The following is a 13,186-nucleotide window of genomic DNA, read 5'->3' on the forward strand; positions in this document are numbered from 1 at the left end:
TGAGTCAGGTTTGTAGGCCTCCTTGCTCGCACACGCCTTTTCAGTTCTGCCCACAAATGTTCTATAGGATTGAGGTCAGGGCTTTGTGATGGCCACTCCAATACCTTGACTTTGTTGTCCTTAAGCCATTTTGCCACAACTTTGGAAGTATGCTTGGGGTCATTGTTCATTTGGAAGACCCATTTGCGACCAAGCTTTAACTTCCTGACTGATGTCTTGAGATGTTGCTTCAATATATCCACATAATTTTCCTTCCTCATGATGCCATCTATTTTGTGAAGTGCACCAGTCCCTCCTGCAGCAAAGCACCCCCACAGCATGATACTGCCACCCCCGTGCTTCACGGTTGGGATGGTTTTCTTCGGCTTGCAAGCCTTCCCCTTTTTCCTCCAAACATAACGATGGTCATTATGGCCAAACAGTTCTAATTTTGTTTCATCAGACCAGAGGACATTTCTCCAAAAAGTAGTGCAGTGCAGTTGCAAACCGTAGTCTGGCTTTTTTATGGCGGTTTTGGAGCAGTGGCTTGTTCCTTGCTGAGCGGCCTTTCAGGTTATGTCGATATAGGACTCGTTTTACTGTGGATATAGATACTTGTGTACCGGTTTCCTCCAGCATCTTCACAAGGTCCTTTGCTGTTGTTCTGGGATTGATTTGCACTTTTCGCACCAAAGTACGTTAATCTCTAGGAGACAGAACGCGTCTACTTCCTGAGCGGTATGACAGCTGCGTGGTCCCATGGTGTTTATACTTGCGTACTATTGTTTGTACAGATGAATGTGGTACCTTCAGGCGTTTGTAAATTGCTCCCAAGGATGAACCAGACTTGTGGAGGTATACAAAAAAAAAATTCTGAGGTCTTGGCTAATTTATTTTGATTTTCCCATGATGTCAAGCAAAGAGGCACTGAGTTTGAAGGTAGGCCTTGAAATACATCCACAGGTACACCTCCAATTGACTCAAATGATGTCAATTAGCCTATCAGAAGCTTCTAAAGCCATGACATCATTTTCTGGAATTTTCCAAGCTGTTTAAAGGCACAGTCAACATAGTGTATGTGAACTTCTGACCCACTGGAATTGTGATACAGGGAATTATAAATGAAATAATCTGTCTGTAAACAATTGTTGGAAAAACTACTTGTGTCATGCACAAAGTAGATGTCCTAACCGACTTGCCAAAACTATAGTTTGTTATCAAGAAGTTTGTGGAGTGGTTGAAAAACGAGTTTTAATGACTCCAACCTAAGTGTATGTAAACTTCCGACTTCAACTGTATATCTTGATTAGATAAGTATTCAACCCCCTGAGTGAATACATGTTAGAATCACCTTTGGCAGCGATTATAGCTGTGACTCTTTCTGGGTAAGTCTCGAAGAGCTTTCCACACCTGGATTGTATAACATTTGCCCATTATTCTTTAAAAAATGATTCAACCTCTATCAAATTGGTTGTTGATCATTGATAGACAACCATTTTCAGGTTTTGCCATAGATTTTCAAGCAGATTTAGGTGAAAACTGTCTTCTTGGTAAGCAACTCCAGTGTAGATTTGGCCTTGTGTTTTAGGTTATTGTCCTGCTGAAAGGTGAATTCATCTCCTAGTGTCTGATGGAAAGCAGACTGAACCAGGTTTTCCTCTAGGACTATACTTGTGCTTAGCTTCATTCCATTTAATTTTATCTTGAAAAACTCTGCAGTCCTTAACGATTACAAGCATACCCATAACATGATGCAGCCACCACATGCTTGAAAATATGGAGAGTGGTACTCAGTAACGTGTTGTATTGGATTTGCCCCAAACATAACACTTCGTATTCAGGAAAAAAAGTTATTTTCTTTGCTACATTTTTTGCAGTATTACTTTAGTGCCTTGTTGCAAACAGGATGCATGTTTTGGAGTATTCTTTTTTCTGTAGAGGCTTCCTTCTTCTCACTCTGTCAGTAGGTTAGTATTGTGGAGTAACTACAATGTTGTTGATCCATCCTCAGTTTTCTCCTATCACAGCCAATAAACAAACTGTTTTAAAGTCACCATTAACCTCATGGTGAAATCCCTCAGCGGTTTCCTTCATCTCCGGCAACTGAGTTAGGAAGGACAGCTATATCTTTGTAGTGATGGTGTATTAATACACCATCCAAAGTGTCATTAATAATTTCACTAGTCTCAAAGGGATATTCAGTCTTTTTTTTTTTTTTACCCATCTGCCCTTCTTTGCAAGGCATTGGAAAACCTCCCTGGTCTTTGTGGTTGAATCTGTGTTTGAAATCCACTGCTCGACTGAGGGACCTTAGAGATAATTGTATATGTGGGGTACAGAGATGAGGTATTCATTCAAAATTCATGTTAAACACTATTATTGCACACAGAGTCAGTCCATGCAACTTATTATGTGACTTGTTAAACAAATGTTAGGCTTGTCATAACAAAGGGGCTGAATACTTATTAACTCAAGACATTTGAGCTTTTCATTTTTAATAATTTGTCAAAATTTCAAAAAACATAATTCCACTTTGACATTATGGGGTATTGTGTATAGGCCAGTGAGAAAAACTCTCACTTTAATCCATTTTAAAGTCAGGCTGTAACACAACAAAATGTGGAAAAAGTCAAGGGGTGTGAATACTTTCTGAAAGCACTGTAAATAATACATACAGCCACAAAAAAAATATATGGCGCTGACAGATCTAACACAGAAGTCGAGATTTAACACAAGATGGTTTTTACTTTTCCATTTTAGGCCCACATACATTGTATATGTTTAACACACTGTGCAAGTCTGATTGAATGCTTCCCCCCTCTCCATTCCCTACATATTATTTTGTATATCTAACATCTCTGTCTCTGTCAAATACACCAGGGAGACTTTTCCACACACCGACAACAATATCTATGTGAGCAGCTCCTCACCTGTTCGATGGCACTTTTGAGTTTGTTCATGTGGCTCTCGAAGAGGGGGAAGTGGGAGAAGAAGAAGTCCTGGAACTTGCTGTTCTCCTCCTCATCCTGGGAGAGGAGGAAAATGACGCCAATGGCTATCTTCTTCTTCCTCGCCACGCCCAGGCTAGGACCGCCGCTCTCATCCGACATGTTGAAGCTCTCCTCCACAGACCTGGGGCAGGGGGGGAAACCATAAACATAAATTCTATGGGGGACACAGAGACATCGTGACTATGACGTGAACGCCAGGATTATTAACAGGCAAAAGTCAAAGGAGAGAGTTAAATGATGCCTTATGATGGTATAAGATCTCAACCTGGAAAAAGTGGAGAACCATAGACAATAGTTATATACAGTGGGGAGAACAAGTATTTGATACACTGCCGATTTTGCAGGTTTTCCTACTTACAAAGCATGTAGAGGTCTGTAATTTTTATCATAGGTACACTTCAACTGTGAGAGACATAATCTAAAACGAAAATCCAGAAAATCACATTGTATGATTTTTAAGTAATTAATTTGCATTTTATTGCATGACATAAGTATTTGATACATCAGAAAAGCAGCACTTAATATTTGGTACAGAAACCTTTGTTTGCAATTACAGAGATCATACGTTTCCTGTAGGTCTTGACCAGGTTTGCACACACTGCAGCAGGGATTTTGGCCCACTCCTCCATACAGACCTTCTCCAGATCCTTCAGGTTTCGGGGCTGTCGCTGGGCAATACGGACTTTCAGCTCCCTCCAAAGATTTTCTATTGGGTTCAGGTCTGGAGACTGGCTAGGCCACTCCAGGACCTTAAGATGCTTCTTACTGAGCCACTCCTTAGTTGCCCTGGCTGTGTGTTTCGGGTCGTTGTCATGCTGGAAGACCCAGCCACGACCCATCTTCAATGCTCTTACTGAGGGAAGGAGGTTGTTGGCCAAGATCTTGCGATACATGGCCCCATCCATCCTCCCCTCAATACGGTGCAGTCATCCTGTCCCCTTTGCAGAAAAGCATCCCCAAAGAATGATGTTTCCACCTCCATGCTTCACAGTTGGGATGGTGTTCTTGGGGTTGTACTCATCCTTCTTCTTCCTCCAAACACGGCGAGTGGAGTTTAGACCAAAAAGCTCTATTTTTGTCTCATGAGACCACATTACCTTCTCCCACTCCTCCTCTGGATCATCCAGATGGTCATTGGAAAACTTCAGACGGGCCTGGACATGCGCTGGCTTGAGCAGGGGGACCTTGCGTGCGCTGCAGGATTTTAATCCATGACGGCGTAGTGTGTTACTAATGGTTTTCTTTGAGACTGTGGTCCCAGCTCTCTTCGGGTCATTGACCAGGTCCTGCCGTGTAGTTCTGGGCTGATCCCTCACCTTCCTCATGATCATTGAAGCCCCACGAGGTGAGATCTTGCATGGAGCCCCAGACCGAGGCGACTGACCCTCATCTTGAACTTCTTCCATTTTCTAATAATTGCGCCAACAGTTGTTGCCTTCTCACCAAGCTGCTTGCCTATTGTCCTGTAGCCCATCCCAGCCTTGTGCAGGTCTACAATTTTATCTGTGATGTCCTTACACAGCTCTCTGGTCTTGGCCATTGTGGAGAGGTTGGAGTCTGTTTGATTGAGTGTGTGGACAGGTGTCTTTTATACAGGTAACGAGTTCAAACAGGTGCAGTTAATACAGGTAATGAGTGGAGAACAGGAGGGCTTCTTAATGAAAAACGAACAGGTCTGTGAGAGCCGGAATTCTTACTGGTTGGTAGGTGATCAAATACTTATGTCATGCAATAAAATGCAAATTAATTACTTAAAAATCATACAATGTGATTTTCTGGATTTTTGTTTTAGATTCCATCTCTCACAGTTGAAGTGTACTACCTATGATACAAATTACAGACCTCTACATGCTTTGTAAGTAGGAAAACCTGCAAAATCGGCAATGTATCAAATACTTGTTCTCCCCACTGTACATATATATCTCTATGGGGAAACACACAAAATCAGGATAGATAGAGCACCAAGAGTAGTTGATAGTCTTCAACAGGGAAAACTCCCAGAATAAACAATAAGGTAATGACAAGCCATCTTATAGGTAGCAACAAGCCATCGCTCTTATAGATGGCAATGATGGTGTAAGTAGCCTATAACCAGGTGCTGATCCATCTCATGTCTTTGCAGTGTGATTACTCAACATGTTTTTCTGCATCTAAAAGACCCACGTACACAGAGTCAGGGAGCTCTATGGCTCACATACGACTTCTGGGAGCTGGCTGTAGGCTAAGTGTAGTCAAATAACAACTGAAATACCTAAATGTCATTTGTAACAGTCTACTGGTCATGTACTATTAAGCCAACACCAGTAACAGTGTGTTTGGTGTCCTGTAATTGATATGTGTAGCTAGAATTCAGGGAGTGGCCAGTGGGCCCACACAGTATTATGGCCAGTCATTTGTATATAGCAGTATGCCTGCTGGAATTTGAGGATGTCCTCGGGGGCTCCACTTCACATGGGCGTTCGAGAGGCCCTGACGGGGGGACACCAGAAGGGTAGTGTGTGTCTGTGTGTGTCATTGTGTTTAGCTGCTGTCTCACCATCTTGGGAAGACCCCGTTTTCGAGACTGGTGGTCTGGCTGCGGAGCCAGCGTCTCTGGTAGCTACTGGCCTGGCTGCTGGTGAGGGAGGAGCCCGGGGAGGGGAACGGAGTGATCAATAGACTGCTCAGAGACGCTGTGGAGGGAGGGAGGCAGAGATAAAGCAAGTGAGAGAAGAGGAATGAAAGAGGGGAGAATGGGAGTAACAGAGAGCCATAGAAGTGTAGAGAGCAAAAGAGAGGAGTTGAGGAATGAGAAAGAGGAGAGAGAACAAAAGGAGAGAATAGAAGAGAGGGGGAGGGTAAAAGAGAGAGGAGGAGGAGTGAGTCAGTCAGGAAGGTTACTCATACACAACAGAACAGGGGAAACTCACATAGCACACGTCCACACTGCATTCGTTCAGCTTCCCACAGCCCTCCCTGATTATTACAGCATGGCTGGGACATTCAATATCACCTCACAGTCACAAGGAAAGCTGGCCCAATACCAGGTACTGCATAGGCATAGATCAATGGAGGCACACCAAGATGTTTTTGTGATTGAGGACTAGGGCGGTGTATGGGTGTAGGAGGAGGAGAAGGGGAGTTTGTTTGTGTGTGTGTAAAGGGGACCAAATAAGACCCTCATTTACTAGTACCGGGTTTTGGGAGCTGCTATATTTAAGCATCTGCATGTGACGCGGGTGTTTGACAGAAAGTGAGATCCCCCTCATGCCGGCAATGCCAGGGCTGGGGGTCAGTTTCCACTGCACAAGACTTTCCAGCACCTCTCTCTTCTCCACACCCCCCATGAAGGATGGCTATATGGTGGCAGTGGGGTCAATGAATGGAAAAGTCCGTTAACATCTGCGCTATGCCTTCATTAGAGAAGGCCCCGCTCAAACATAGTGCACTATGTAGGACACAGGGTGCCATTTGGGATGCAACCCTGGTGTCACTCTCAATCCAGTTTGACCTTGAAGAGAAAGAAATGCTGTGTGGAGCTGACTGGTCTACAGCCGTGACCCAGAAGAACGTGGCTTCATCTAAACTCATTAGTTGTTACATCACTCTTGTTTAGAGATGGTTCAGCGAGAGAGGACAAACCAGTGAGGTGAATCTAGTACTAATACCCATTAACCTAGTTGCAACATCTCAGAGACATATAAGGCTTAGTATCAGCGCAGGGTGTCTAGTGAGGCCAATCCTGGATTTAGTTTAAAGTCATTACCTGATCTGGCGATACCGCTGTCTCTCTCGTCGTACAGGCTTCTGCCCGGCATGTCCATGGGGTTACTGTGGCCTGCAGGAGGGAGAGGAGGGGAAAGACTTTGAGAAACAGACCAGGCCGACTCGGGTCACTGAGGAGCGCAAGCCGGGAGGGGTGCCAGTGCTTTACCCAGCACCACTCTCAAAGCATGGGGCCACCTTCACTACCACAGAACATTCATTTCAAAATGACCAAGTCCACCAATTACATATCACCACAGTGCAACACTTCCTACAGGCAAAAACACAAGCAGGTGCTGGGCCTCTACTAGGGTACTGTGGTTTGTTGCGTTTCTCACTCTAGCCCCACTCTGTTGAAGCAGGTGCAGCAGCAGTAGCATAGGAGATACATGTACGTTTGTATGATCTCAGATGTTTACTTCGGCGTTAACACAATAGGCTAAATGACAAAAGGAAAGTTCACACTATAGTTTACGAGTGCAGAAAATGTAAACCTCTCATTGCATGTGGTGTCAAAGGCATTGTTTGGTGTTGTCCTGTTGATATGATTTACGGTCAAATCAACACAAGCTTTGCAGCAACGCACCGTTAACCCCGCTCACCCTGGCCTGCACCGTATGAACATTCCACTTTAGCATAGCTAGAGCGCTACTTGCTGTGCCGTGCCACCTAGCTGTGGCTTACAGAGGGTCACAGGGAGGCTATTTATACGTAAATCACCACCCCTGCCACCACTCCATTAAAACAAGGGGAGAGGTTTCGGCGGTTAGGGGAGAGAGGGAGGAAAAGGAGGAGCGGGGACGGAGAGTAGGAGGGAGCGATGGAAGGAGGGAGGGAGGAAAGTGAGGAAAGTGAGGAATACAACAACCAGCAGCAACACCCTAAAGCAGATCTTGACCATGCCCGTAATTCACTTGCAGACACATGCAGCGTACGTACACATGCATGCAACTGCACACAAGCACACTGCAAACCTGAAAAGAAAGAGGCACTCTTGATGAGGCGGAGCGGGCCCTGCTCAGAGAAGGCCCGCCGTGGGCTGCAGAGCTGAGATAAACCTGCGCAGCACAAACGGACAGGGAGAAGAGACAAAACAAAACAGGACATGAACCACGGTTAGTAGTGAAGCAGGAGGCTAACTACCATGTACGCACTCTAACCCGACGGAGAGACGGACAACCTGGAGCAGTCTGGGACCACAATGTGACCACAACGGAACCACAACGTCCGTTGGATATGTTTAGTTTCCACGGAGTAGTCAGTCAGGTGGACTGCGATCCCGCACAGAAAATACAACCTCACAGCAAAAGGCTTTTTAGAAACATTCTGAAATTGTAAAGGAGAGTATTTTCTGTAGGGATGACAAAGAAAAAAAAGACTGCCAAAACAAGAGATGAATTTGCCAAAAGATCTGTGTTTGCATCATAAATCTCCGCACTAGAGGCACAGACTCCAGGGGAGAACTCTTGGCAAATTCAATTCAGCCTGTTTTAAACTGTCCTGAAATGTATGTTAGAGGAAAATGAACATAAACAGTTTGCCTGGAGAATACACATGAATTCAGTTGAAGTCAATTTACATGTAACAAACTTAAAAAGATAGTCAGTGTCTGATACAGATTTGCAGCACAGATCACATACAGGTAACTGCCAAAATAAAGGAAACACTTGAGTAAATGAGGGATACAAAGTATATTGAAAGCAGGTGCTTCCACACAGGTGCTGTTCCTGAGTTAATTAAGCAATTAACATCCCATCATGCTTAGGGTAATGTATAAAAATGCCAAGTTGCCCATTATTTTGGCTACCATGGCTAGAAGAAGAGATCTCAGTGACTTTGAAAGAGGTGTCTCAAATGAGAATAGGGGGTTTAAAGGGTGTGTGTGTCTTAGTCACCAGATCGCAACCCAATTGAACAACTATGGGAGGTTCTGGAGCGGTGCCTGAGACTGTGTTTTCCACCAAAATCAACAAAACACATAATTATGGAATTTCTCGTGGAAGACTATTGGAGGGATGCGACATCAGAGTTCCAGACAATTGTAGAATCTATGCCAAGGTGCATTGAAGCTGTTCTGCCGGCTCGTGGTGGGCCCAACGCCCTATTAAGACACTATGTTGGTGTTTCCTTTATTTTGGAAGTTACCTGCGTATATACATGGATAGAACGACGAACAAAGACATGATAGATAAACGGAGATAAACAGAACAGTGCTTCATTACAACCAAAAGAAAAGAAAACCCATAGGTGTCGATATCAACAGTATACATTCATCCATTCTAGTCCCGTGTAGCTCAGTTGGTAGAGCATGGCGTTTGCAACGCCAGGGTTGTGGGTTCGATTCCCATGGGGAGCCAGTATGAAAAAAAGAAATGTATGCACTCACTAACTGTAAGTCGCTCTGGATAAGAGCGTCTGCTAAATGACTAAAATGTAAATGTAAAATTCATGTGTGAGACATTGTAGGTGCCAGACCAGTCAGTTGTACTGTAGTTGTGGTTACCTATGTTCCCCAGGAGGCCGTTGGCCACAGTGTTCTGATCTGGCCTCAGAGCGTTGGGGTCCTGACCGATGAACTCCAGGCTGTCTTGCAGTCTGCCAGGAGCACACAGACAACGGCACAGGTTCAAGGGCATCAGCAGAAGAGATCGAGATAGAAAGAGGAGGGAGGAGAGAGAGGCCGAGAGAGAAACAGAGCGAAAAAGAGTGAGAGAGGGATGGAGAGGAAGAAAGAGCGGATGAGAGAGAGAGAGAGATGAGGGCAGGGTGTGGTAGTAGGGCTTACGTGTTAAGGCTGCCATAGACACTGCTCCCTGTTCGGGCTGTAAACACTTTACTCAGCATCAGCTGAGGGGGCGACCTGTGGACAGACAAGGGAGAAAGGGGGAGAAAAATAGAGGGGGAGGAGAAAAAAAAATGAATGATGACTTGGTGCTCCTGACGTGTGATATATGTGCAATAATGACGTCAAGACAGCTGATGTGTACATTTCTCAGTTCAAAGTGCTGTGGGGCTGCCATGTTCCCTGGAACTCACCGTATCTGATGGATCTTGAGTGTGGAGCCCTTGTAGCTCATGGCCACAGAGCCAAACATCATCTCCCCCAACATGTTGGCGTCAGAGGAGCACCGTGACCCCTGAGAGGCAGGAGAGGGGGAGAGAGGGAAAGGAGTAGGAGAGAAGGGAGAGGGCGAGGAAATTGCATGGTTTTTATGCCATCAAGACAAACATAATACCTCAAATGTAAATTAGCTATTTATGCAGAAGAACCATATATTGCTTGCATTTCAACTACACATAGGGGACAAAGCAGAAAGAACAGTACAGGAATTATCAGTAAAATAATTATCAGAGCAGGATCTGAAAACCACCATGAGCGACTGCTCAGTTTACTTGCCCCAGGCAATAGGGCAACCCTTAACGTCAAACTCTATTGGGTTCAAGCCAGTGTCTTTTGATCATGATATAGCCCTCAGTGGTATGCTTTAAGGAAATGTTGCCCATCTATCCGAACAGTGTGGGAGGTGTCAGAGGTACCGTTCTTACCCATAAAGATGCACTAGAGAGCTCATGTCCTTTCAATGGTGTTGCCCATGCCAAAACAGGCCTTGTGCCAAGTGCGCCCTCTATCCAACAGTATGTTCTCACCTGGAAGCGCAGGCCCTGTTCCCTGGGTTCCCGGGGCTCGGAGGCGCAGGAGGAGGAGCTATCCAGAGAGCTGGAGCTGCCCCCTGTAGGCCTCAGCTGACAGCACTTCCCAAACACCTTCACCTGGGCCTCGCTACTGCACATCTTCTGCTGGGGGAGGACCACACAAATAATACATTCACATATACTATATATACACAAAAGTATGTGGACACCCCTTCAAAATTAGTGGATTCGGCAATTTCAGCCACACCTGTTGCTGACAGGTGTATACATTTACATTTACATTTTAGTCATTTAGCAGACGCTCTTATCCAGAGCGACTTACAGTTAGTGAATACATATTTTTTTATACTGGCCCCCCGTGGGAATCGAACCCACAACCCTGGCGTTGCAAACGCCATGCTCTACCAACTGAGCTACATCCCTGCCGGCCATTCCCTCCCCTACCCTGGACGACGCTAGGCCAATTGTGCGCCGCCCATGAGTCTCCCGGTCACGGCCGGCTGCGACAGAGCCTGGATTCGAACCAGGATCTCTAGTGGCACAGTTAGCACTGCGATGCAGTGCCTTAGACCACTGCGCCACTCAGGAGACTGCGTATAAAATCGAGCACACTGCCATGCAATCTCCATAGACTAACAACACATTGGCAGTAGAATGGCCTTACTGAAGAGCTCAGTGACTTTCAATGTGGCATCCGCATAGGATGCCACCTTTCCAACAAGTCAGTTTGTCAAATTTCTGCCCTGCTAGAGCTGCCCCGGTCAACTGTAAGTGCTGTTATTGTGAAGTGGAAACGTCTAGGAGCAACAACGGCTCAGCCGCAAAGTGGTAGGCCACACAAGCTCACAGAATGGGACCGCCGAGTGCTGAAGCGCGTAAAAATTGTCTGTCCTCGGTTGCAACACTCACTACCAAGTTCCAAACTGCCTCTGGAAGCAACGTCAGCACAAGGACTGTTCGTTGGGAGCTTCAAGAAATGGGTTTCCATGGCCAAGCAGCCGCACACAAGCATAAGATCACCATGTGCAATGCCAAGCGTTGGCTAGAGTGGTGTAAAGCTCGCCTCCATTGGACTCTGGAGCAGTAGAAACGCGTTCTCTGGAGTGATGAATCACGCTTCACCATCTGGCAGTCCGACGGACGAATCTGGGTTTGGCGGATAATAATATAATATAATATAATAGGCCATTTAGCAGACGCTTTTATCCAAAGCGACTTACAGTCATGCGTGCATAATTTTTTTTAGGATGCCAGGAGAACGCTACCTGCCCCAATGCCCAGTGTCAACTGTAAAGTTTGGTGGAGGAGGAATAATGGTCTGGGCTGTTTTTCATGGTTCGGGCTAGGCCGCTTAGTTCCAGTGAAGGGAAATCTTAACACTACAGCATACAATGACATTCTAGACGATTCTGTGCTTCCAACTTTGTGGCAACAGTTTAAGGAAGGCCCTTTCCTGTTTCAGCATGACAATGCCCCCGTGCACAAAGCGAGGGCCATACAGAAATGGTTTGTCGAGATCGGTGTGGAAGAACTTGACTGGCCAGAACAGAGCCCTGACCTCAACCCCATCAAACACCTTTGGGAGGAATTGGAACGCCGACTGCGAGCCAGGCCTAATTGCCCAACATCAGTGCCCAACCTCACTAATGCTCGTGGCTGAATGGAAGCAATCCCGGCAGCAGTGTTCCAACATCTAGTGGAAAGCCTTCCCAGAAGAGTGGAGGCTGTTATAGCAGCAAAGGGGGGACCAACTCCATATTAATGCCCATGATTTTGGAATGAGATGTTCGATGAGCAGGTGTCCACATACTTTTGGTCATGTAGTGTATGTAGAATAAGGCCCTGGTCCTAGGATAGGAGTTTCTAGCACACCCCCCCAAAAAATACTAGTATTTGTCATGGCCTATCACATAAATAATAGGCATATAGCCTCTGTCCTAGGTTCGATGAGCTTCTGACTGATCTTTAAACACAAACACTGGATATCTTTTGCACATTTTATATTAATTGTCTGGCAGTTTAATTACACATACACACACCAGGATGGAATTCAAGAGTTTAGCGGTACAACCTTTCCCCCATAAAATATGTGCGTAGAGCGACAAAAATGTTATTCTGTTCATGTTTGAATGTTTATAGACATACATTGCTTAAATATTAATAATAACAATAAAAATACAGTGCATCGAGTGCTTTTGTAAGAAACAGAATACAGTGTGTTAGTGATGTTAAATGTAAATAAAATAAAAAACCATCAAGCCTTTACCAAAGCTTTATCTCGGATTTCTAAGCAAACCAACATATAGAGGCTTTCTGTAACTCATGAAATTAGATGAGATTGATGTCAGAGCATTCAAAGTTATTTCTGTTAGTCTTAAATCCATACAGATTAAAACTAAACACCAATCTTATTCCCCCCCATGTGATGTGACTCTTAATTTGTCTGCAGAGAATGGCACCCTATTACACTGGAATGCTTTTGCAGACTGCGTGCGTTGCTTTGCTTTAGTAATGGCTCACATCAAACAAATGTCTCGCCATGCCCTGATAGAGTACACAAAGGCCTGGAACATGTGAGTGCCTGTCATATGACTTCCTCAGGAACTCGTGAGCTGGAACTGCAACCACTCTCTTGCTCTCCCTCCCTCTCTCTCTCTGCAGCACCCACTCCCTCCCCCTCTCGCAGTCACTCACTGCTCACCCTCTCTTTCTAGCTTGTACTCCCTCGTTGTTCCCCCTCCCTCTCTAGCTCTCCCCCTCTCAAGCTCACTCCCTCTCTCTCTAACTCACTCCCTCAC

General features: G+C 45.3%; 1 protein-coding gene across 5 annotated transcripts in view; it reads right to left on the reverse strand.

Annotated features, from left to right (window-relative positions):
* The window catches only part of LOC311135756 (folliculin-interacting protein 1-like), a 36,465-nt gene that overhangs the window by 11,312 nt on the left and 11,967 nt on the right, over positions 1 to 13,186 (reverse strand). For 2 of the 5 annotated variants that reach the window (XM_084169803.1, XM_084169805.1), the window contains exons 3-10: positions 10,383 to 10,532; positions 9,771 to 9,871; positions 9,520 to 9,594; positions 9,238 to 9,329; positions 7,709 to 7,792; positions 6,736 to 6,807; positions 5,527 to 5,662; positions 2,910 to 3,111 (exon numbers count right to left, since the gene is read on the reverse strand). In XM_084169803.1, the coding sequence (XP_084025929.1) occupies positions 2,910 to 3,111; positions 5,527 to 5,662; positions 6,736 to 6,807; positions 7,709 to 7,792; positions 9,238 to 9,329; positions 9,520 to 9,594; positions 9,771 to 9,871; positions 10,383 to 10,532 (912 nt within the window). The remainder of the gene's footprint in view (positions 1 to 2,909; positions 3,112 to 5,526; positions 5,663 to 6,735; positions 6,808 to 7,708; positions 7,793 to 9,237; positions 9,330 to 9,519; positions 9,595 to 9,770; positions 9,872 to 10,382; positions 10,533 to 13,186) is intronic. The other 3 variants (XM_084169804.1, XM_084169807.1, XM_084169806.1) reach the window with 3 other exon arrangements.

Source organism: Coregonus lavaretus, assembly GCF_964263955.1.
Source record: "Coregonus lavaretus genome assembly, chromosome: 10".
NCBI lineage: Eukaryota > Metazoa > Chordata > Actinopteri > Salmoniformes > Salmonidae > Coregonus > Coregonus lavaretus.